The following is a 26,912-nucleotide window of genomic DNA, read 5'->3' on the forward strand; positions in this document are numbered from 1 at the left end:
TAAACTGTGTGATATTTACTTAGGGGAGAGAAGCAGCAATTATGGTCCATTACTTACCTGTATGTCTGAAAACATTTAAAAAGTGTATTTTTAATCCGATAGACTGGAGTCGGTTTAGTTTACCAAGTCACTGGCTACCATTAAATAATGAATGATTATCTTTCATGCACCATGCAGCCGTCCTGGATGAAAACTAAGTCCTTCCAAGCCTTTGTGCTCAAAGTTATTACCTGTGCACAAAAGGAACCAATTTCCTAAGCAAAAAAACCTCATGCCCTGCTCATTTGCTGTGCTGAGCACTCACAACTGCCACTAACTTTTATAGCAGTTGGAGATACTCAGCACATCTGATTAATTACTGGATATATCTGCAAATTACTTTTTGGCAGACTTGTCATTTTCTGTGTGTCTTTAAAGCACAGTACTGTGGTGCTGAATAAAGAAAGATATTCTAATAAATTTTAATAAATTTTTGTTACGGAAAACAAAACTGTTTTTAATAAATGGTAGTAAAGCATCTTAGAGGCTTGGCTCATTTTATCTTTTAATAAACAAGAAAAAATATCAAACTGATTTTTAAAACTAAGACCCCGGTCCTACAAGTCTTATTCATGTGAGTAATACTTATTCACATAAGTAATCCCATGAGTGAAATTTACTGAATTAGGCCCCAGTTTGTGAAAATGTTGTTTCTGGACTTGGACGTGCTATTCTAAGTTTCAGTCTGGAATGAAGTTTTTACTGTTGAGTTCTTAAGCCCAAAAGATAGGAGCTTAGAATGGAAACAATTTAGTAATGTGAATTATGCTGCTGCTAGAATGTCAACTCTGCTGGGCAATTTTTTCAAGTCACTAAAGAGAGGAAACTAAGTCTGATGTCATTTTCTTACAAACATAAACAAATCCCAGCAAGACTGCAAGTCTCTTTTTTTTTTTCCTGAAGAATAACAGAAAAAACAAAACTATGAGAGGCAGACATTCCTTTGTAAGGTTAAAACTAATAAAGCATTTTATGTTGGAAAGTAGACATGACACAATTTGAGTTTAAAGGTGCATTCAGCTTTGTCCTAATATTTTAAATTTGACAACACTACATGTCAAAAGATGTTAACGTTGTTTTGTGGTCCGACAAGTCACTCTGCAAGAATAATTTTTAAGCAGCTTTTCTTTTTGTTTCAGTTAAAATTAAAATCCATGCTGCCTAATCCTTGGAGTCAATCTGTAATTAAGGGGATTTGAAGAGAGACCATGCACTGCATTAATGATAAAATTTAATATCTGTTTTAATACTCCAACATAAGAAAAAAACTAAGCAACACACAAAAACAATCATCTCTCTGTTGTGTGTGAATACATAGTATATGCACCATTTCTATGTGTAGTAGCAATGCTATATTTGATGTCAGCTTTTTTGTTTCTAGAGTGAATATTTCAGGATTTAGTATCTACGCAGCTTAAAACTGCATCTGGTTGAAAGTTGGCACACAGCTCTAGTAGGCTAGATAAACAGATTTTATTTTATCTAGTATAGAGAATTATTGTTGGATGTATAACTGCTTCTACTTGGAATTCCTAACAATCACACTCTCAAGATTTCAGACACTTCCCCCCACACCTTCAACATCTAAGACAAGTATAGCTCAAAGGTGAGAGATAAGAATAGACAAGCAATTGAAGTTGACCAATTTTATTTGGTATTTTGATTTTTTTTAATAGATTAATAAGTACTTTTATAAATTCTATTAAACATACTGCAAAGATTGTTTTTCATAATGTTTTTAATGTAAATCCATATTCTATACTATGTATCATAGAGCACTGTACCTCCCAGGATAGAGTTTGATATCTTAACTGTTTAAAACTGCAGTAGGTTGACACCTATTATAGTATTCAAGCTGCCACTCAACTGTACACCTTTAAATGAAAACATGATTGTTTTTAGACCGAAACTGATTTTAAGTAGTCATACTTTATTTTTGTACAGAACTAGGGAGTAAAAGATCTAACTGAACAAAGAGTGCTGTTGGTACTTAGAGTGGTTCCTAATTACATTTGGGATGGGAAGGTTTGAAGTGATACAATATTTATATTTGAGAAATGGATACTGACTTGGATCAGTAATTTTCTTTGGAATCAAGCATTTTCCTCAATAAAATGCCTACTTCTCCTGAGCCTTTCTGAAAATTGTATAGAACCACAACTTATTCTAGCAACAACTAATAGTACTGTACAACATACATATGTACTTTACTACACAGATCTACACATAGCTTCTAATGATGTCACTGAATATTAAATGGTTTATTTTTCTATGCCAGTATAAGTGTGCATGGCACTTCCCTGAAGACCTTACAAACTCTGGGCCCACGTCTACGAACAATTAAGTGTGTAAGTAACTTTAATACTCCAAAGCAAGTAGAAAAAAAATAAGGTCCCAATCCTGCTAAAGCTTATGCCTAGGGTCCTACCAAATTCATTGTCAATTTTGGTCGATTTCATGATCATAGGATTTTAAAAATCGTAAATTTCATGATTTCAGATTTTTAAATCTGAATTTTCATAGTGTTGTAATTGTAGGGTTCCTGAACCAAAAAGGAGCTGTGGGAGGTGGGGGGTCACAAGGTTATTGTATGGGGCGGGGGTTGCGGTACTGCTACATTTACTTCTAACTACTGCTGGCGATGGCGCTGCCTTCAGAGCTGGGCAGCTGGAGAGCATGGGCTGCTGGCCGGTAGCTCAGCTCTGAAGGCAGAGCCGCCACAGCAGCAGCGCAGAAGTAAAGATGGCATGGTATGGTATTGCCACCCTTAGTTCTGAGCTGCTGTTGGCGGGGTGTTGCCTTCAGAGTGAGCACCTGCCAACAGCTGCCACTCTCTGGCTGCCCAGCTCTGAAGGCAGCACAGAAGTAAGGGTGGCAATACTAGGACACCCCCCACAAAATAACCTTGTGACCCCACTGCAACTTCCTTTTGGGTCAGGACCCCCAATTTGAGAAATGCTGGTCTCCCATGTGAAATCTGTACAGTATAGGGTAAAAGCACACAAAAGAACAGATTTCACGGGGGAGACCAGATTTCATGGTCCATGATGTGCTTTTCATGGCCGTGAATTTGGTAGTGCCGTATTCATGCCTTTGAATTGTGCCAGTAAACTCACATGCACAATCACTCACTTGAATGTTTACAGGATCAAGCCTAAGTCAATAGGACTACTGCATTCATAAAGTTACTCACTGGCGTTGTGCAAATCAATTTTTCAGTTTGCTGGCCAAACCAAAAATATCAAAAACAAATTTTGTCTTGGATTGACCCAAAACAATTTTTTTCATTTTTCTCAGTGACACAAAAAGTCAGAAAATAATTCATTTTAGGTCAAACAAAACAAATAGTTTCAGCCAAAGAAATTTTTTTCCAATAGATTCACAAAGATGCTCTTCACAAAACTGGTGGAGGTGGTCGAGCCTCCCCCATTATAACCCATAGCCCCAGGGTTAGAGCAGTCACCTGGGATGTGAGAGATCCAGAGAGGTCGGAGTGAGAGAGTGAAAACTTAACAGCTTGGTGGTTATGGGACTCACCCGGGATCCAGTCCTTTCTCTGATGAACACTTAAATATACAAAGTGGTTCAGCTCATCTAAAATGCAAGAGACCCAAGTTTAAGTCCTGCTCCAAATCAAGCAGCATGGGGAGTTGTACACAGGTGTCCCACATCCCAGGTAAGTGTGCTAACCACAGGACTATAGGGCAATACTAACCATCATAGCTTCCTTGAACAGTGCCTAAGGCCCATTGTGAATTGAGCCGCACCCAACTTTTTTTTTTGGCTGAAATTATTTGGCAAACTCATGTTGAATTCGTGAATAGTTTTGGTTGACTCAAAACTGCATTTTTTGGCAAATAAACTATTTGTTTGAAAAATTTCACCCAGCTCAATTACTTGCATTCTTAAATGTATATTATTCTAAAGCTCATGGTTAGGAGCAAAGCTAGAGTCTAGCACCCAGACCTAGAATCTTGGTGGAGATGAAGGAGAAGGGCATTGGGAGAGGGGACAGGAATATTCCAGTTCATGGAGGCCCCCTTCATGGGAGAAAAACCAAAGGATCAACTCAGAGGCCAATCAACCAGCCCCACTCCACCCCTCACCCAGTCCCACACATCCTGTGTGCTTCTGTGAAGGAAGAACCTATAAAACAGGACTCCATAGCCTTCAGGGTGTGCATGTTCCCCATGTAGCACCCTCAAACACTTACAGAGTAGAACTGCACCCCTCCCACACACCCAAAGAGCTAAAGGTGGGATTTAACCCTTAGTTATGATCAAATGGGTGGGATTTTCAGAAGTGCCTTGGTGATTTGGGAGCACAAGTCCCATTTTATCCAATGTTGCACAATACATGGGACAAACAAACAGACTGGGAATTAAACAGATGAGATAACTAGGGTCTCCAGAAGCTATTTCTGCAAATAAGTGACAACCGGGAACCAAACTGCAAGTTCTGATGTAGCCCTTCTGACTTGATCTATGTACGCAAACCAAAAGGAGCTTCCCCACTCTCAACAGCAGAACAGACAAGATCTTCAGATTAGGGGAGAAAGAAAGATGGGTAGGAGCAGATATATAGTATCTTGTGGCTTCTGAGGCAAGACTGATCAGCAGCCTTGAGACTGCATTAGGGCTCCCTGCTTTAGTGTCATTGCTGCCACCTCCCCCTCTTCTACTCAAACTCACTCATTATTGGTTCTTAAACCACAATAAAAAGCCTATCCAATGGTGCATAAGACTGAGACAAACTGGGCAGATTTTCAGATACAGGGGCCCCAGAAGCCATTTTAGCAAATGTGTAAGACTCAGAAATATTTAGATTGATACCCCACCCCCATGTCTCCTCAGTGTCTACCTCAGACCTAAAGTGGATTCTATTAACTCTGAGAGCCTTTTCAGATAAGGAGGTCATGGGTGGGTCAGAGCAAGACCTTTGCTATTTAACGCTCCTTTTGGGTGAGGTCTTAGGTTACTACTACCTTTTATACATTTTATTGTAGGACAAATAACCAATGTGTCATCATGCACTCAGGCTCCAGATGTTGTTTACAGTTACTACTCAAATAAAAGTTGTTTTCTCTGTGCATCCTACAAGCTGATGATGTAAAGTAGGCCATGAGAAGAGTGCATGAACACGGAAATTGGGATCCACTGCACTGTCAGGGGTGGATGGAAACAAGACTTACATACAAAATAAAGTTTTATGAATCAGATAAAGTAATACTTAATAGCAACATATTATTTGCCATAGCCATTCAGATAGGTCTGGTACCTTGCCTCCAGGAGAAGCCTCAGAGAAAGGGAAAATAAAGACTGAGCTAAACATTTTTGTTTGTTTGTTTGTGATGGAGCTATTCAATTAAAAAAAAAAGAAGTAAAGCCAACACATTACAGCAACAGAAAAAAAAAGGAACAGTAAGGAAAAATGCTCTATAAAGTTTTAGTACAAGGTCTGACTCAAAGCCAGATGGCCACAGCCACCTGCTCCCACCTGGCAATCATAGCTCATATAAACGGGGAAAATCCCCAAAGTGATTACAGTTATCCAAATTCCAGTATAAGGAAATTACTTCAGGATCAGATCATGAAAGAGCAGAAATAAAAAAGAATCAATGCAAAAAGAGTCCAGAGTTCAACAATATTCAAAAGCTTCACAGTACCTATAATATCACTGGTCTACAATTTTTGAGAAGTCATCTGCTTCAGAGATAAAATGTGCTATTTATTATGTATTTTGATGTGCTGAATTCAAATATGACAATTAAAACAACTGATTGGCTACTGTTTCTAAGATAGTTAAGTTTTTACATTTTATGTCTATGTATATTGTGTAGATAGTAGAGTTTTAATCATAAATTGTAAACCTAGGTCTTTTCACGTGTTTATGATTGCTTTACATGATAATAATTCACCTGTCCTGTTTATGTAACACTTTAAAAATCAGCAAAAGGGTTATATAAATAAAAGTTATTATGAAACAAAAAGGCAAAAAACTATTATGTAAATAGTTTAGTCCTATTCAGTGTCTACTCGGCGCTTCTTGCTTGTCTCTTGTATTCATTAAATGGAGCATCTCTTGTCATTGTCCAGCAATAGTCTGCAAGCATTGATGGGCTCCATTTGCCCTGATAGTGTTTCTCCATTGTTGCAATGTCCTGGTGAAATCGCTCGCCATGCTCGTTGCTCACTGCTCCGCAGTTCGGTGGAAAAAAAACTAGATGAGAGTGCAAAAAATGTATCTTCAGTGACATGTTGCAACCAAGGCTTTTGTATGCCTTGAAGGGGTTTTCCACCAACAACCTGTAGTTGTCTGCCTTGTTGTTTCCGAGAAAATTTATTGCCACTAACTGGAAGGCTTTCCATGCCGTCTTTTCCTTGCCACGCAGTGCATGGTCAAATGCATCATCTCGAAGAAGTTCATGAATCTGAGGACCAACAAAGACACCTTCCTTTATCTTAGCTTCACTTAACCTTGGAAATTTTCCACGGAGGTACTTGAAAGCTGCTTGTGTTTTGTCAATGGCCTTGACAAAGTTCTTCATCAGACCGAGGTTGATGTGTAAGGGTGGTAACAAAATCTTCCTTGATTCAACAAGTGGTGGATGCTGAACACTTTTCCTCCCAGGCTCCCATGACTGTCGGAGTGGCCAATCTTACTTGACGTAGTGGGAATCTCTTGCATGACTATCCTATTCACAGAGAAAACAGCAGTACTTTGTGTATCCAGTCTGCAGACCAAGCAAGAGAGCAACAACCTTCAAATCGCCACAAAGCTGCCACTGATGTTGGTCATAGTTTATGCACCTCAAAAGTTGTTTCATGTTGTCATAGGTTTCCTTCATATGGACTGCATGACCAACTGGAATTGATGGCAAAACATTGCCATTATGCAGTAAAACAGCTTTAAGACTCGTCTTCGATGAATCAATGAACAGTCTCCACTCATCTGGATCGTGAACGATGTTGAGGGCTGCCATTACACCATCAATGTTGTTGCAGGCTACAAGATCACCTTCCATGAAGAAGAATGGGACAAGATCCTTTTGACGGTCACGGAACATGGAAACCCTAACATCACCTGCCAGGAGATTCCACTGCTGTAGTCTGGAGCCCAACAGCTCTGCATTACTCTTGGGTAGTTCCAAATCCCTGACAAGGTCATTCAGTTCACCTTGTGTTATGAGGTGTGGTTCAGAGGAGGAGGATGGGAGAAAATGTGGGTCCTGTGACATTGATGGTTCAGGACCAGAAGTTTCATCCTCTTCCTCTTCTGACTCAAGTGAGAATGATTCTGGTGCATCAGGAACCGGCAGTCCTTCTCCGTGGGGTACTGGGCGTATAGCTGATGGAATGTTTGGATAATGCACAGTCCACATTTTCTTCTTTGACACACCTTTCCCAACTGGAGGCACCATGCAGAAGTAGCAATTGCTGGTATGATCTGTTGGCTCTCTCCAAATCATTGGCACTGCAAAAGGCATAGATTTCCTTTTCCTGTTCAACCACTGGCGAAGCTTTGTTGCACAAGTGTTGTAGCATATGTGTGGGGCCCACCTCTTGTCCTGATCTCCAATTTTGCAGCCAAAATAAAGGTGATAGGCTTTCTTAACCATAGTGGTTATCCTGCGCTTTTGTGATGCAAAAGTCACTGCACCACAAACATAGCGGAAGTTATCTGCACTGTTCACACAAGTACGAGGCATCTCTGCTCACTTTGGCTAAACAGCAATGTGTCCCTTTGCAAAATCAAACACTGACAAATAAGAGAGCATGACACTGTATGATTTCTAGAGCTGATATAGGGCAATTTGTTCAGCAGAGTGATGTAAGCTTCGTTATGATCGCATCATCCATGACTTCTAGGAATAACACGATGCAATTCATATAATGTATGATGCAATACCAGCTTCAGATTGCATCATTCATTGTTTTGCCTAAAAAGCATGTACTGTCCAAACCCAGTCATAGATTTATTCATAGATCCAGTCAAAGATGTATTTTAGTCATTTCTGGTTTAAATTGAGATCCCTTCCCTTTATAACTCACGTATCCTCGGCCATTCCCAAGTCAAGGGTCGTATATACTGACCCAATAGCATATCTTGAAAACTAGAGCCCATCAACAATTTTAAGCATCATTTTCGTTCTCAGTGACCCAGAATTAGTAAAGTTTGACTGCATTTATTTCAGAAGCATTTTGGCTGTAGAGCAGTGTATTCAGAGTGAAAAACTGCAAGCAGCTGCACACCACTTTGCTCTCACTAATCCAACAAGATTCTATCATCTTGACTAAGACATGGGGGGGTGGTTGATTCATGCCCTTCAGTCTTCTCTCTTCCATGCTGTCTCAAACCCATATCAAATCAGGACCCCTACGCCAGGACATTTAAATTCCCATTTTATTGTGTGTGTGTGTGTGTGTGTGTGTGTGTGTGTGTGTGTGGTGAGAAGTACCTCAAGCAGTCAATGATGCTCCAAATAAAAAATGTCTGACAGCCACAGCATCGTCTGGGACCAGAGTGACATTACAATTGTTTCATTGCTGCAATCACCGATTTACCACTGCTTTTAAAGTTAAGTCCTCAGCCTTTCAAAATGATCAGATGTTATCAAATACTGGCTCCAGACTCATCAAATTGGCTTTTGTCATGAAGGTTCACACCATGCCTAGGAATAAAAACAAAAAACCCCCAAAGAACAAAGATAGAGGGAAAAGTTTTCAAAACACCTAAATGGTCTAGGAGTGTGAAGACACTTAGGTACTTTTGAATATTATATCCAGATAAAGCTCTAAAATTTGATATTGGGAAAATTTCTTGTACTCCTTCCCACATAAAGCAAGTCTGTCTTAGTTAGTATGAGTCCAACTGTACAGCCTTCTGAAGGCCAGGAACAAGTTAACTGATACATTTTAGACTCCTCTAAAAATCACATAGAACAGTAACTATTCTGTGCTTAATAATGAGACCGTTTTAAGGTATAATATTTTATAATCTACTAGTGCTGGAAACATGTCTACACTACTGAAAAAGGTGTGACTGGGGGAGAAATCCCGGGTATAAAGAACCTATTTCTAGTCCTGAAACTTCAAGAAATATTAGACTCTCACCTACCCCTGGCTGAAGACTGAAAATTGCATGACCTGTACCTCAGATCAGCATAATTTTTAAATGCAATTCTACGTTTGGGGGAAGGGAAGAAACATTTTTGTAGTAGGTTTTGATTTGTATTGCACTGCAGCTAATTGAAAACTGCTTGGAGGATTGGACTGTCCAGGGTATATCCCACTGATGATGGATTACTGGGCACAATGAAGTGAGATGGTCAAATGTGTATGCTAAATTAGTTAGCGCATAGATAACATTATTATATATGGGACAGACATAAACAAATGTTGTTCCAGACATATGTATATGACAATGGATTGGGACAGAAGACACTGGCTGAGCATCTCAGGAGTAGATCTGACCAGGGAGCTGGGCCAAGGAAACTGGAGAGCAGGTGAATGGTATCTGATGTGTTTAAAACTTTACATTGCTGGCAGAAGAAGCTCTAACTGATGCTCAAACTTTCTCCACTCAGTGATCCACATAGACAGAGAATTCCCTGAAGTTGTGTGGTTATCTGTGGTCTTTTCTGCCCCACTGTGTATGATGATGCATGGGCTGGTTGCCAAAAGTCTATGACATATCTTTAATGGGACTTATAGGACAGTAAGAAGAAAACACACTCAATTCACATTGGACTTAAACATGAATCCAATTTGTTACGTCAGTAATTGTAGATTGCACAGTTTTAAAGTTCCACTAGTGCATAACACAGCTGCTTACACAGAGTTCAACTCTGCAACCCTTAGTCATGTTGACTAGTACTTAATGCCATTTAACTCAGTAAGACTAATCATGTAAGCACTATTCAAGTTGAGTGAGGGTTGCAGTATTGGGCCTAGATGTAGTGACATCCCACACAGACACAGAGCACATGTCAATACAACTTAGTCTACTAGCAAACAAACATTATATTTAGTCACAGTTAAGGTTCTGGCAGGACACACCCCATCCACCCTAAACCTTAAAACATGGAAATAAAAAGTTAAGGGAAAAGGCAAGTGTATTCCTTTCCACCTTCGTATTCCTTCAGCATCGTCAATAACACACTCCCATGCTCTTTGAGGCTTTAACTTCCATCTGCAGCAGATACCCAAAAGCAATATGCATCCCTGCTTCAACAAACTTACATTATAATGCAAAACCTTAACACTGATCTCATATGCTTTTACATTAATGATATCAACAGATCAGCACATCTGACTGTCACACATTACGTGCATTTTGAAGTTATTTTACCTTAACACTGTTGAGAGCACTGTTGCACTTGTACTCAAATGGCAAAGTCTTAAACTGCAGTACATACTGCTTTTGGGTAACTGTTTGAGATGGAAGTGAAAACCTTCCATAGTTTTGGTGTACCTCACTGGACAGCTCCCCTGAGTCAGGGAGAAGAGAAGCTGCACCTGTCTGGGAATCAGAGGGAGAAACTGAAGCTGTTGCTATGTCAATCCTGTTGAAGAGCATGAGAGGTTGTAGCATGTCTCAGTGAATTCTGTGTCTATAACATTCCATCCCCATTGAAAAGTTCCTCAGCATAAGTACAGCAAGAGCAATCCTCCATGATGGGCAATGACAACCTAACTGTTCACAGAGGAAACTTCCATGAAAAAGTCTATGTACTCACTCACTTCCCAAAACACTCTGTCACCTCTCAGACTTCTAGAAATTGGATACAGCCAGGTGCAGTTGCACCAGCAGGATGTACATTCCTACATTGCACCAGCAGATCTGCCTATTTCCCTCCCCTTTCCATGGCAGTATGAAGCATACATCTCAACCTCCAAAACGAACAGAACGTTGGGAATCATTAAAAAAGGATTAGATAATAAGACTGAAAATATCACATTGCCTCTATATAAATCCATGGTATGCCCACATCTTGAATACAGCATGCAGATGTGGTCACCCCATCTCAAAAAAAAAAAAAATGGATCAGATCCCTAGCTTTCACCCTTACTATTTGAGGTGAAGGAGTAATTGTCAGTCCTTTCATAGAACAGCTACTTGAGCAAGACTTGACACTCAACTTCTCAGAGGGTTACACAACTATTTACCTGTCAGCAGGTGATTGGAAACCCTGGATTTAATACGGAGTTTGTCATGGAACAGACCTGTGATGTGGGCCTGCAGCAGCCTTACATAAGCTCTCTGCTAACTAGGGTGACCAGACGTCATGATATCCGCCGGCAGCACTGTGGTTTTTTTTCCCCCCTCCCCCTCAGCCGGCAGGACTCAGCTTTTTCTTTTTTCTTTTTTTTGCTCAGGCGGCGGGCACCCCCCTCCTCCCCCCCATGTGTCCTGATATTTTCTTCCCCTCATCTGGTCACCCTACTGCTAACTTATTTTTAAAAAGTGGATAAGGGAGTGTTCAGCAGCTCTTCCATAACTATTTTCTAGATTAGGGTTATTGGCTATAGTCAATGGGAATTTGAACAGCAGTTACGAGACCAGAAGTTCAAATCTCACCTTTTCTTTTTCCCAGCTCAGGGAACTTTCACCTGAGCTACAGGGATCAGAGTCACTCACACACACACACTCTCTCTCTCTCTCTCTCTCTCTCTCTCACACACACACACACACACACACACACACACACTTTACTGATATCAGTTCAGCTGCTTTGCAGTAACAACCCAGTTTCGGACACTTTAAAAGTGAAGCTTTGCTGGCCATGTGTGCCCACAGTGGTAACTGTAGTCATTTTTTTAAAAAGGTAGAAGCAGGCAATACAATCTCTCTCTTCAGAAACAAGCAGCATATTCCACATTGTATATTACCTAACGTTACAATAATTCCAACAGGGATTAGCATATTAAAGTCTATGTTACAGCTGATGCTTCAGATTCATTATAAAGTCAAGGGTTATGTGCTTCACATGACTGGCTGAATACTCAGCTGTGATGCTCATGTGATTGGCACACCTTCCCACTCCAAAAATCTTGGGATGCGGGGGGCCAAAATGGACTCTGACACAACTTAGGGAAGCCTAAGGGGTACTCTAAATTGCCCCACCTGGAGTGGGCCTCCTGTCACTGCCACATACCACATGCAGAGAGAAGGAAGAAGGAGGCGTAGAGCCAGGCAGTGTAGGATTTACCTACTTCAGGGGAATCCTTGACTGAACCTTTAGGGCAGCTTTCGGGCCCCCTTATGCAGCAGGACCAGGAGTTGAGGATCTGGCCTGAATGTATTAAATTCTTAATAAAATCATGAAAGTGTATAGGATGAATTCTACATAAAATTACAACTAGAGAGATGGCCAGGCAATAAAATACAATAAAACAATCACAGCCAAATATTAGCATTCTAACAGCTTTGAAGGAGATGTATAACCTTTAGAAAGTGTACTGACATCATACTTGGCTGGAATAAACTCATTAAGTCATTAAAGGTCACCTGATTTCTGTATCATTGTGAAACAGTCTCCCTTTCCCCATTTTAAGGGTTTAGCTTAAAAGTAAATTAGTGTGTCTCTTTGGTGTTTAAAGCAGATTAATAGCAGCTTTACAAAAAATGTGCCACCTAATTAAAATTTGCAACATAAATCATAGGCCTTCGAAAAAAAATCACCTCTCCAAACTTCATATTCAAATCCAGTTAAATATGTTCAATGAGTTTTCACATGAAGTTTACGATTTCACGAGATGACTTCTCTATTTTTTCTTTAGCAGAGCAAAGAGGATATTCACATAAAAATACAGTAATGTTATGCTGATGGTGACTGAGGTATGGCAGAAACATTTCCTTTTCTTTTTTTGAACATATTCTCCACACCTACCAACTACAAAATCAACAACAACAAAATAACTCAAGGTGGTATTCTAATACTGATGAAGAAAACTGTGATTCCTGAACACTGCACAGTTTAATTGAGTCAAGTATTTCAGTGTAATGTGGGAATACATTTACCAGAATCAGTAGAGACCAAGTGTTAATTACGAAGGCCAAGCACAAATGAATAATCTTATATATAGACCCTGACATATTAGTCCCGTAAAGCACTTTGCTGATCTTATTTTATGAAAATGTACAAATATACATTTGTGCTCTTAGGAAGCAATTATTCCTAAAAGATTTAGATATAATTCAATCTGGAATATTGTAAGAATTTTTTTTTAAAATGGTTTCATATACAGGAGGATTATATTACTTTAAAATGAAAACACTGATCCAAATTCTCCTCACAGTGACATCAGCACAACTCTGGGTGTCACTATGAGAAGGATTTGGGACCAACATTTTAATTCAAATGAGTGTAATCCTCTAGTATGTGTGTGTGTGTGTGTGGGGGGGAGAAAATGTAAAACAAAATTCAGAGCACAAATTTGGCATCAGTGGGATTGGATAACTGTCACCATGAGGAGCATTTGGCCCATTACACTAATTAGTCACATAAATCCTAAACCCCATAAACTGATCTGCATGAGAGAGACTGGTTTAAACCAACTATCTTATCAAAAGAGTGAAGATAAGATGAACTGTACGGTAAGCTAATGCAAATGACTGATATGGAATTAGAGCAGTGGTTCCCAAACTGGGGTTCGTGAATCCCTGGGGGTTCTCGGGAAAAAATTCCCTAATGGCAGACAGAGCTGTCCCTAGGGGCCCTGGGCAGCACGGGGCCAGCAGTCCGGAGCCCCTGGACTTCCAAGAGCTAAGCAAATCAAAGCAAGCATCTCTATCACACTGAGGAGATTTAAACTTCAAGCCTCCTTATAAGAAATGGAAAGGAAGGTAGATATTTTTGCTGTTTTTAAAATTAAATAGGCAGCTAGTATTGTTTTTAAAATCATTATGAAGAACAAGTTTAAGCTTTGTTGTAACGTGCATTGTTTGCCTGGACTGCTCAAGACCTGAATGCTTGTGTAGGAGGAAACACAGGAGCCTTGTCTTATAACAGACTTAATAAAAATGATACAAGCTACGAAAATGAGATCTTGGAAGAGTGTTGCCATTTTCATAATTAATAAAAATACTGTAATGATAAATAATAATTAATAATAAATAGTGTGTAATAAGCATGTCATAAAAACACATTTTATATTTCCAAGATCACTGCTTTTATGATTTATACTCAGGTAAAGGAGAAAATCCCTGGAAATATTAATTTTTATGAGTGGGTTCGCGAGACTAGACATTTTAGTTAAAGAGGTTCGCGGGTTGTTAAAGTTTGGGAACCACTGAACTAGAGGAAAGCTGTATACATGTAATAGCATCACATTTCATACATGAGGCAATCCTCAGGTATGACACAAGACCTAAGGGCTCATAAGGGTGGCTTTACTTCACCTTAGTGCCCTTCTGATCTGGGTGCTGGTTAGGACATGGTTCACCCCTAGCACAACTTACAGCAGCCTTCTGCCCAATTCAATTCCTTTGCTATGATCCTAGGAAGTGCTGAAAGTCCTCAAAACCCACTCCAGCACATGAGGGTAATTAGCACCTTACTGAAGGTGGCCTGTGCCCCCAACATCTTACAGAAACAACCATTTCACAAGAGACCCACATTACAAAGCGTATTCAGCAGCTATTAGTGAAGGAGAATACATTCATTTTAAATTATGTACTTCTGTCTCATTTATGAAGTTAGTCATTACACGACATTTTATTTTACTTTTTTTTTAAGCCAGAGAGAATTGTAAGGCATGGGAGTGTTTCTGGGAAGCATTAAAGCACTCTGCAATTCCCTGTCTGTCTTCCCCGCTTTGCAATTTGCAGAGATAGTGTGAAAGGTTCTTTAGCTCATCCATAAGAAGAAAAACCCCCATTAATCCTTTATACTGTACATTCACTTTCTTAATCCCCCACTTCTTTACTTTAGCAATAACACACCAGAGGCCTCGTAGCCCTTCTCTGAGACTAACTCAGCACCTTTATATAAACTATTACCATTAATTACCATTCATTTGTAAGGAAAGTCATATGCTCCAATCATATAGACATTTATGCACTCGAGTAACTTTACTTCCATAAATGAGTCGGTGGGATCATTCATTTGAAGAGTCAATTGTGTGAGAGCGTCTGCAGAATCAGGGCCTTAATGTTATTTTTCAGCTTTTCTCCTTTCATTTTATGAAGGAAAGAGTTGCTCAATTACAAAACAAGTATTCGCTTACTCAAAGGTAGAGTTATGGTTGCTGCCACACAACACTGCTTCCTGCTTCCCATACCCTGGCATTCCAAATCAAAGCACCTTTCCCTAGGCTAGGAAGCTCTTTCCTTATCTCTTTCCCCTTATCCTCCTCCCCTTCAGTCAGTCCCTGCACACTGCTGGTGCTCCATGCAAGGATTGCAGCAGTCCTGTACACTACTCTGGAAATAAAGTTGAATGATTATTTATGAAGTTTGGCAGCTTGTTTTAGGTATCAGCCACTAAATCTCAACAATCCAGTGTTGTATGTTTAGTGGGGACATTGCTCATGGATTTTTCCCTTTCTTTGAACAACAAAGTGTAAGGAAACTGATATTTTAAAAACAGATAATTATTTGAGGAGTTGTATCTCAGAAACCCTGTGAGCAAATGACCTCAACTTTGTATCACAAACTCTACCTCAGGCCCTGAATTGTCATAGCAATTTTCAACCCAATCTGACTATGCATGTGGACTACAAAGAGTCAATTGGAAGATAGAAAAATTCATTACAAAAGTTCAATAAGTAACCTTAACTCTAATCCTATATTCCTGCTCTCTCCATCCTTTCTATACTTAAGGGTGCAAATATCTTTCTATTGTCACCCTGATTTTGAGCCCTCCTTTATTTTTTTTAAAGAAAAATCCAAAAGGCATGAAGCTTCTCATTTTTTTTTGACTCTCACCATAAGAGATTATTTTGACAAATTTGAGGTGAATTGGACAAGAAGAGTTTAATTTATGGGAGTTAGAAAAATACGAAAAATTTCACATTTTTTGTTTTTAACAATTGGTGCAGAGTGGACAGAGTAAAGGTGGACATCAGCTTTGTTTCTGCAGTGTGAGGTCTTACAGCCATATTTGGAGGATGGATTAAGTATATACATGGTGGTTTATATATGGGGTGCGTGTGATGCTGGCAGACCAGATGCCAGCTCTTCCCAAGGTTGTAGATGTCAGCTGAGCATTGGCAAATTCATAGCTGGAAACCAGACCAGCTCACCTGTATGATAGTATTGTTCAAGATAGGTATTAGACTTATAGGAATGTGTTTAGACGCTATGGAATGCCTGTAAGTCGCTGCATGCATTGATTTCACTTGTCATGTCTGTATCCTATGCTATAAAGGGATATGTAAGTTTTGCTTTATAACTGTAAAAATGTTTGCTCTGTACCTGTGAACCCATTCAGGAGGAATGGTCCATCACCCATCAGGAAGGACTATCAAAACGAAATAGGCCATTGTGGTACATCATGATACAAAAACTTGGTTAACAGCCCTCTCACACCCATGAAGCTGTTACGTGCAAGAAAGGCTGTCCCATCAGCTTGAATTCCGGAAGAAGGAGATAAAACAGGGACAAGAAAATTCTCTGTTTTTTTACTGTTTGGCCTCTTATAGTACTGGAGCTAGGAAACAGAAGCAGAGATCACCGGGGTCAACCTGGGTTAGCCTTAAAAGACATTCAGTGCTGGCAGATTACTACAACTCTGTCACCATTTGGAACCATAGACTGTAACTCATTTGTGTATATATGTTGCCTAGTTTAACCTGTAAATAACTCTCTTATTTCTTCTTCTTAGTTAATAAACATTTAATTCGTTTACTGTAGGATTGGCTACAAGTGTTGTCTTTGGTGTGAGATCTGAGGTACAAAATTGATCTGGGGTTAGTGACTGGTCTCTTGGGACCGGAAGCAACCTGAATCTTTCGTGATCTTTGGCACATGACAATCAACTATCACCAAGTCCAACTTGCCAGGGTGGCTAGATAGAGTAGAGTGCCCAAATGGACTATCGGTGACTCCATGGTAAGACTGTTATAGCGCTTCAGGAGTTCACATTTGTTATTAGGTTGGTGAAATTTAATCACACAAGATACCAGTTTGGGGTGTCAGCTCTGCTTTTTGACAATCTGCCCTGAGGTTGGCACTCTCAGTCATGAACCTCTCCAGACCGCGTGACAGGGTGGATTAAGTAAATTTGTTTCTCTGGATCAGAGTGGGACAGTAGGCGTTGGGAAGATGTTGCTTTTGCGCTGTACATTGTATGGATAAAAGATATGGCATGTTTCTATGAAAACCGCCAGGTGACCTAAAGGATGTTCTGTGGCTGATGTGAGTGGGCTCCTAGATTTGTAACTACTACTGTGTGGTGAAGGTTTATGGTCACTGTTAGAAGCATACCAGAGGTGAGACCTGGTGGTTGGGAATGAGAAGGGGGGGGAAAAGTGTGTGTATGTGCATATTTTCAGTCATGCTCTCTCTCCCAGTAGAGTGTGTGTGAAAATTCTGTCACTGTGAGCTCTTGTGCTAATAGTCATAGGGGCAGGTGATCCAGATTGCAATGGCAAGAGGAGGGCAGCTGCAGGAGAATAATGTGTGATTTTTAAGCAAAATCACGGATGTAAACTTTTACGTCTAGTGACTGGTTTACATTTTCTAGGCTATTTTTACAACAAAAAGGGCTGATTAGCTTTGTGTTCTAAATGAAAGCTTAGTTACGTATAAAAGATTACAAGCACTCAAATTAACCACCCAATCTTTCAAGAAGTATTCAAAAGGGACTAGTTCTCTCTGGGGACAACAAAATACAACAAATCTGGGACTCACTAGATTCCCGGAGGTATAGTATTAAAAAACCCTAAATGCAGCTTTTCCAAAGCGAAAAACCTTCCACATTTCATATCTCCAAAACAACTTGACCAATTAACCTCTAACTTTGCAGAATGAAATATGCCCAAGAAAGGCCAGGCAGAATTTAGATTCTTTGAGGACTGGATACAGGGACAGCAATAGCAGGATTAAAAATAAAATCTAGTTTCAATTGGAACTATTAGGTCATACTTATGGCTCTGAAAATAAAATTATACAGTAAGCATTATTTCAGATAATATTAAAAAGAAAAATTGTAATTTCAATAAAACACTATTGTTTTCTGATGGAAAGAATCTCTCCAGCAACCAGGGGTGCTGGAACAATTTTTATAGTGAGGGTTCTAAGAGCCATTGAACAAAACTGTAAACTATGCACATAATGGAATTCACTTCAAACCAGGAGATGAGGCAGCACCTCCAGCACTCCTTGTTCCAGCACCCATGTAAGCAACTATTCAATGACATTAAATAACTAACTTAGAACAATTATGGGAAATTACTTAAAATCTTTTAAACATTTACTATTTGCAATCAACAGAATATTTGCCAAACCCTAGCTTTTGGTGACTCCAGATTCAAGGCACCTGCATTACTGTGATCATAAATGATTCCAGGTTCTACAGTTTCTCTCTCTGATGTCCATCAGTTATCTTGAAGAAGGCTGTACTACTTTTGATAGCATAGACTTCATTTTGCAATATTCAGCAAACATTTCACTGGCAACCTTAAACTCATGCAACACTTGATATTTATGTGGCAGAGAGTCTTTTCTAGTTTATTCAATAAAAAGCTGTTTCATAAAATGGCCTCGAAAATTGCTGTGCAATTTTCGGCTACAAAATTTATGTGCATTCGGTTTTATATGGCCACATTTCTGCTCAAGCAAAAAGTTGGATTTGCGTATGCAACCTCTATTCTCATTCTTACATGCAAATGTTCAGATCTGCATGTACAAATATATGTGTATGCAAAATTAAGTCCATAATTTTAGAAACTAAGTGGATTCTGCTCTGAAAATTCAGCCCTCTACATCCACAGTGATAAAGTGCTGTACCTTCTTTTTGTAATTAGTGAAGGAATAACTAAACAAGAGGTATATAAGTCAGCTGATAGTCACCATGATCTACTTGAGAATTTGTCTCAAATTTCTTCACATTCAAGTGCCCATAGTAACCAACCGTGGATCAGCTTTATTGTCAACAGAAAGGCCAACTTTTAATTTCTTTGCTGCAGCATGAAGGTTGCACATGTCACTGTATCCTGAAAGTGACCCAGGGTAAAAGAGAGAAACCCATCTGACTAAGAGGAGTTGTCATGAATTGTCTTGTGCTGACCAAATCTACCAAACAAGAATGACAATTCTCTCAAGAGTAACAAAAGAGGCTGGGCAACATTTGACTATAAATGAGATATGTTCATTTCCTCCTGCCTAAATAAAACACAATTTTAAAGTGACAAGATTAAAGAGATAGAGGCATACTGGCTTCTACTGAAGATTTATTTTCATTCCTTCGCACATAAACAGGAAATAGATTTCTGAACATTTTATTGGTTGAACACACAAGTTTTTGCACCTTCACTGGGCAATTTCTCTTATGCTGGCAAGTAATGGTGCCTGCAGTTAGGCAGCTACCACTTTCAACAACATCACAATGCCACTTTCTCAAATCAAAATAGAAAAACCCTATCAAATCTCTTCATTGCCTTTGCTCTGTCCCCCTCCTCCTACTCTCTTAATTTTTATAATTATTGACAAGGCTTATTATTCTTCCACCCAATTCCAACTGAAATAAGCTACCGTTTTGCAAATAGTAGTCTCAACTATGTGGTCACTAGTAGTATAGGTCAATAATGTTATTAATATAGCACATGCTGCTGAGAGCAGACCAAACAGCCATGCTTTAAAATGTTATTTTTGTGCAATTGAGACAAACAGCATCAGTTTTCTACACATTATAAAAATGTAATATTGCAAGGACAGAACCAAAACCAAATCTAGTGCTATTACCACAACACAGCCCATCGATTTGGAGAATATATTATTTCTTTCTTGTTGTTTTCACACAACACACAAAATAAAATAATACCATAACAGAAGGGTGCTGTATCTGTGTTTAAAGAAGGGGTTGTTGGCAAACACCACAGCTCACTTCTGCCGAAATGTACACAATTGATATATGCAGCACGGAAAGCTGGCACCATGGGCTTACAACCTTAATTTGCCTGCAAGAAGGAACGGAGATTTACCTTCAGAGCACGTTCTTGATTGTTTTCAGCAGTCAGATGTCTCGTGTTGTTTGCTGAAGTCTGGTTCTGCTCTTTCAGATGATGAAGCTCCTGCACCAGCCGTTTGCACTGCAACGAGGAAAGAATTCCATTAAGTAAAGGAGATGGGGCATATTTTTTCCCCAAGAAGCCAAATGAATTAATGTAAATAACACCATCACCATTTTTGCAGCGGAAAAAGCTTCCAACAAAAGCAAGTTGTAATCAAAGAGATGAAATCATTAGATCTATACACTACACAAACACGTAAATCAATCTTTTATTCATTGTCTTGTTCAGATCCAATTGTTTGAAGGAAAAACTCATATCAAGTATAGTATATCAAGAAACTCTGCCAAATAATATTTAAATATATTTTACAAATTAATACGACACTGAGCCAAATTCTGGTTTCAGCTGCCCCAGTGTAACGGAGCAGAATTTGCCCCATTATATATTTAAATATAATTGAAAATGAGAAAAGTAAGTATGTACCTTTACAAAAACCCTCACTTTTTAATAAGGAAATATATATATATATTTATACAGTACATATTAATAAAACTCAGAGACTGCATTCATTATCAAATGTATATCAGATCTTGGACGACAACTATTTTTTAAAAAAAATGTTTGTTTTTTAATAATCAACCTTTTAAAATAATCAAAAACGGGATAGAAAATTGTAATTTTTCCTATTCTGAGTGTGTACATACAAACACTTAAAGGAGTTAACTTGAATAAGTATTTTTAAGGCCCAGGTATTTAGGATATTCAAATTGGCACCCAAAGCAGATTTAACTAGTTTTCAAGATAGCAATGAGGGCCAAAACCCAACTAGCCTGGCTTACCATAATAATTAACAATTAGCAGAAAAAACTCTTATAAAAACAGGGAAAGGGGAACTAGAGATGAAGATTCAATGTCTTACTATGGACATGTAAGAGGAATTGCTAAAGCAAAAATGAGAGAAGAGAACATATTAGCTGAAAACATTAGCAAAAACAAAATATTTTTAGCGTACACCATATTACTGGGAAGCAGAAGGAAGTAGTTAGGATAGCACCATTTAAAACCAAAGCATGGAGGAGCTTGACGGCACAGCATCTGAATATTCAAAGATGAGGAACATGTTCTGCTGAATACTCAGAGTAGGCATAGAGGGAAGGGAGAAGATCAAAAATGTAATGGCCACTAGCACTGTGATCTCAAAACTAAAAATATAAACTCAAATAATATTACTATGGACAGATAGCTTCTAAAATAATCCAGGGTCATAAGCTATGTAAGGAATCAAATTTCCTATCAAATTTATAATCTGTCATGATGCAGGACTAGCGAGCAAGGAAGGATGGCTCACGTTAGCCCCAATGTTTAAAAAGGGTAAATGGTTCTGAACCAGAAGACTACAGGCTAGTGAGTCTATCTACAGTCCCAAATAAAATTTTAAAGCTATATCCAAAAATGCCTTTTCCAACACAAGTTTAGATAACAGTGTTTTATTTCCTGCTTTAAACTCTTAACCACAAATAATGGACTCTGGGCCCCATTACCAAACACTGGCACCTAAACTGGACGCCAAATCCCAAGGCTTGCATGGGTATCCAAATAATGGCTGTTGCTCAAAATGGGCAAATAAGGGCTGATCTGAGCACCCAAATGAAGTATCTGGGTCTCTATTTTATGTATTTGCATATGAAACCTGAGCTCAGAAAAGTTACCAGCTCTAGTGAATTTCTCCTTTTTAAAAAGAGGGAATATTTCTGGAACTAGTATATTCTCTCAAACTGGTGGCAGTGTGCAAGTGTGCTAACTGTATCGCAGCTATTTCATTTTTATAGTGAATAACAAAGGAGAAAAAGAGAAAAGACAAAAAAAATCTGTTAAAGTACACCATGATGGATGGTGATTGTGGATTTTTTTTTCCTTGTTAAAGCCTAAGGCTAAGATGATATATTAATACATTTGATTTGTGTATGTCTGTGTTTATTTGTATAAAGCAATGGTTCAAGTACTGAATATAATTTTAATGCTCATTTTTACAGAAAACAGCAATCATAAATCATGCCCCTAAAATGCCTTTTCATAACAAATTTGAGAGAAGTAAGGTGGTATGAAAATAACGCCAACAACTCTGAATCAGTTCTAATTAAATCCATGTATATGTGGATACAGTTTCTCTGGCATGCAGACTCATAAAACCAGAGTTTTCAAATCAGTTAGTTAACTCATTATCACAAATCATGAGTTTTCAGTTTCAACTTAACATCAGCAAAATTGCCATTTCAACCTTTCAAAAATGCCTTCCTTAAAAAAAAAAAAATCTTTTGTATTGAAATCTCTTAACATTATACTAATTGTACCAATGACTCTTAAAACAGACTGGGGTAACATAAGGAAATGGGTCAAAAATTTAATCCACCTGAAAAATATCATGCATTTTTATTCACACTGCCCTCCTGGCTCCAAAAATAACACTGGTACATAGATAATATTAAAACTAGTTATTGGATAATTCAATAACAAACCTCACGTGCCCGATATTTTGCACAACTGCAGGCCTCTGTGTGCACTTCATAATATTATTCTACTCTATTTGTTCCACTCTTGTGAAGACAGGATATTGACAAACAGAAACAGCAAGATTCTTGCACTATCCTAGCTACTCACAGGGCAAGAAGGCAAGTCAAAGAGAAGCAGCACAGAGCATGCATGCCCACACATCAAAGCAGCTGGTAGAAGTAAAGGTATGTCACTCTCAACAGTGTCTAAGTTGATTTAAATATGCTAGATGTGCACTTTCCCATCTTAAGTGAATAAAATGATCTCATTTTCACTAAAAACATTGACAATAGAAAATCAGGACTAGTGTTGCTAGAATCCATTTTAGGGGCATCACAAAAAAAATAAAATAAAAACCAAACCAAGTTAGTGACTTAATTTACTTATCACAGGAGAAAAAGTGTATAATTAATTAAATCTATGATAGTGTCACCCAAGTAGAAGGCACAAGAAGTCCCCTAATTCATTTAAAATAATTCATTAACCAAACCTGTCGCAGGTACATCGCAAATCAAATTTATTTTCACCAGTCTAGGAAATAGCACCTAGCTATGCCTTATCTATGAAGAAATGTTGTTATGGCGACAATTTTTTATTTATATGTTAATGGTATTTTTATGATATATACAATAACTTCACAAAAATGTACAGTTAGAATATTTTTAGCATTAACAATACTGTACTAAAAGTACACGCCTTTCTCACAAGGGCAAGAGTATCTGGAATTTCTGTGCAGACAGTATTTTTGCTGTTCGGAAGGAGTATTAAGAACAGTTTTAGACAATATGGGCCTTCTACTCATTTCAGCCAACATTTTTTGACCTCTGTGCTGTTGGTTGTTAGCAGGGTCCAATAAAAATAGATGTTCTTTAAAAGAACATGTGTTTTTATTGGTTCCCCACTTTGCTGAAAGATGCCAACAGCTGCAAGGATGAAACTGGACTTCCTTCTAAAAACAAGTATAAAAATCTTTTTGGAGTAGGGCGGAGAGAAGACATGGCCCAGTTTAATACTGACAAGGAAGCATCAGATGTTTGCTTTTAAGGCCTAAAGGAGGAAGTCTTTTATTTTTAGTATTATAAATGCGAATTTCTAAACCCTGCTATATCAAATGTGTGAAGATATTTATTTGTGAAACATTCAAGCTATATCCTAGCAATATCAGAGATGAGTGAAACTATTTTAAAATGATATATCAACTTAAGTAGATTTTGGACTATCTACAGATTCTTATTTGAAAGAAAACTGCTCATGTAGAGGAAATCCTGAATTAAGCATTATATTATGTAAAAGGCAATAATCATTTAGCAATCTGTTTCTTTCCTAGATTGAATATCTTACATACTTTGGACACAATCATGGCACATATGCGCAGTGTCATTGCAGGTCAAGGGGGGGATAAGCATGGAGTAGAGTCCTGGAGACATAGCTAGGAAGGGGTCATTAGAGCCTTGGTGAAGGAATGTGTTGTTTCATGGAGATTCACACAAGTAACCCCTTGCAGATCAGCTCACTCATGTCAATGGATTTTACCATCAAGAAAAGCTGTGTAGTCAAGATATGCATCGCCTATGCAGAGCTCCGGTGTGTAATGTCAAAAAAGGGTGAAAGGATTAGGTAGAAAACAGGAGAAATTTTCCTAAAGAACAAATTATTATAACATCTGGATGTACACATTAGCTCTAAAATTACCAAGCTTAAGTCGGCTTTGCCCATGTCACCAACAGCCTCTAACCCAAACAGTGCTCCTCTTTAAACCCACCCCCCAGCTCTGCTCTCTTAGCAATAAGTCTTTCCTTTTTGTACAGCAGTTGCCAGTAAAACATCAACATTTCCCAACACTTGCCACTCACCGTTGTACTAGTTTTTTCTATAATTAAAATAGGAAACAACTGCAGTGTCTAGAGAACCACTGCATGGTAAGTGTTGGCATATGGTGACACTTTAATGGCGATCACCACACAAATCATTCAAAATGTAATCACTTTGGACTTGATTTTTATATTCCTCCTACTGAATTATGTATGTATAGAGGGCTTTAGTTTTACACCCATGAATTTCAGAGAGGTAGTGAGAAAGGGACAGATATGATGGGCAACATAATTAGCATTTGCTAACCAACGGGCTGAAGCACTCCCACCCAGCTCAGCCAGTCTTCTTCCCTCCTGCTAGGCCTGAGAGCAGGGCAGTCAAAAGGATCCTCCAAAGAGCTTTTCACCACTATGCCTTGAAGGGAAAAGAAACTCCTAGGTCTTTCCCTCTATCAGGTCTGAGGAAGGTGAAAATACTCCTGCTTTGTGCCCACCCCCAGACTCGGAGCTTGGGGAAGGGCAGTCATTCTAGATTAATCCCTCACTCAGGAGGGGGATGAAATCTGGAGTGAGGGGGTTAGGTGGGGGTGTGCATGTGTCTCCATCCTCTGGAGGCTGTATCCCATCCCACACCTGGAGGGTTTGAGGATCTTCCTTGTGGTAGTATGCAGCATCACAGGGGTAAAGGAAGAGTAAGGAAGTCAACTGTGTGTGAGAGAGAACAGTAAATGTGAGCAAGTGTGAGAAAAAAACTGGTATGTGCCTGAGAGTGAGACAGCTCAGATGGGGAGGGGAGGAAATATGGGGAGCTGAGATGCACAAAGACAGAAGAAAAGACATTGAGACCCCACCTCCCAAGGGGACAGATTCAAAGTGGGGAGAATGGAATAGACAGAAGTATGTTTTAAAAAACTTATTCTTCCTCCGCTTACTTGAAACCCATGCAGGTGCCTGGGGCGCTGGAACAATTTGTATAGTGGGGTGCTAAGAGCCATTGAATCAAACTGTAAACCCTGTCTATAATAAAAACCACTTCAAGAAAGAGGGTGTGGTGCAGTAGCACCCACAGCACCTCTTGTTCCAGCACTTATGCAGGTGCTAAAGGCCCATCACAGATCAATTGCTCTTTCTGTGCACCTGACAGCATCTGATGTGAGATTCAGCAGAGTGAGATAGGTCTAATGAGGAAAGGTAGATTTGAGAATCATCACAGAGGAAGTAATTGGAGCCACACAAACCAATGAGAACACAGTGACAAAAAACAGAGGGAAAACATGAGACAGCTAAGAACAGAGCCTGGAAGACCCCTACAGAGGTCGGGAACAGGACAGAGGAGGAACTGCTCAAGGTGGACATTGAGGGAACAGTCAGGGATAGGAAGAAAACCAGGTAAGGACAGTGTCAAATGCTCAGGAAGAAGAGCCTGACAGCATCAGAATGTTAAGGAGGATAAGCATGGAGTAGAGTCCTAGATACTAGGAAGAAATTATTAGAGCCACGGTAATGACAGTTCCAGTGGCATGAAGGGGGTAGAAATAGATTGGAGTAGGTTCAGAGGTGAGTTAGAGGAGAGGCATTCAAAGGAACCATCTCATCATGTTTGTCTTCACTGGAAAATGTGGTTGTATTAACATGATAGTCAGTACAGACAAGTCATGCTTAACACACTGTATCAGCTGATCAGAGGTAAGCCCCCAGCATTCTCTTTCCCAGGGTTTATCTACAACTAGCTAACATGTTGTTACACACCACTTTCTTTTGTCTACACTGACTACTAAGTTTCTTCTATCACATTAATGTAGGAGTCTTCAAAGTTGGTTATAACATAACTTTATTTTCTAGGGAAGACAAGACCAACAAGGTTACAGACAAAGGGAAGAAGAGAAATGTGAAAGTAATTGGAGAAACAGCTAAAGTCAGTAGTTGTTTTAAGTGTGGAGGAAACAAGGCAATGCTTAGACAGGATTAAGAGCCATACTGTCACCCTCCTGTGCAATGTACACACAGCTCTATAGCTTTGATTCAGCAAAACATTGAAGTATGAGTAGTCCCATTGACTTTAATGGGATTAGTCATATGCTTAAAAATAAGCATGTGTCCAAGTGCTTTGCTGGATGAGGACCTGTCTCTCTATTTCATCAAACCAGATGCAGCAGTTGACCAAATTACTAATTTCTTATCTGAATGCAGGGGTTGAATGACAACTAAGATTAGCTAAGCGCAACCCAGAGACGACCCCAGGTTTTATTGACTAGGGCAGCAACCCAACAAATGGCAGGTTGAGCAGAGTAGGAGGGGGTTGTGGCAAGAAAACTGTATTTGTAGTGTGAGGGGA

General features: G+C 39.1%; 1 protein-coding gene across 5 annotated transcripts in view; it reads right to left on the reverse strand.

The window, feature by feature from the left end:
- MIPOL1 (mirror-image polydactyly 1) overlaps nt 1-26,912 on the reverse strand; it is a 291,843-nt gene that overhangs the window by 121,598 nt on the left and 143,333 nt on the right. For all 5 annotated transcript variants that reach the window (XM_034768596.1, XM_034768593.1, XM_034768595.1 and 2 more), the window contains one exon: nt 20,187-20,294. In XM_034768596.1, coding sequence (XP_034624487.1) covers nt 20,187-20,294 — 108 coding nt within the window. The remainder of the gene's footprint in view (nt 1-20,186; nt 20,295-26,912) is intronic.

The sequence above is a fragment of the Trachemys scripta genome, chromosome 4 (assembly GCF_013100865.1).
Source record: "Trachemys scripta elegans isolate TJP31775 chromosome 4, CAS_Tse_1.0, whole genome shotgun sequence".
NCBI lineage: Eukaryota > Metazoa > Chordata > Testudines > Emydidae > Trachemys > Trachemys scripta.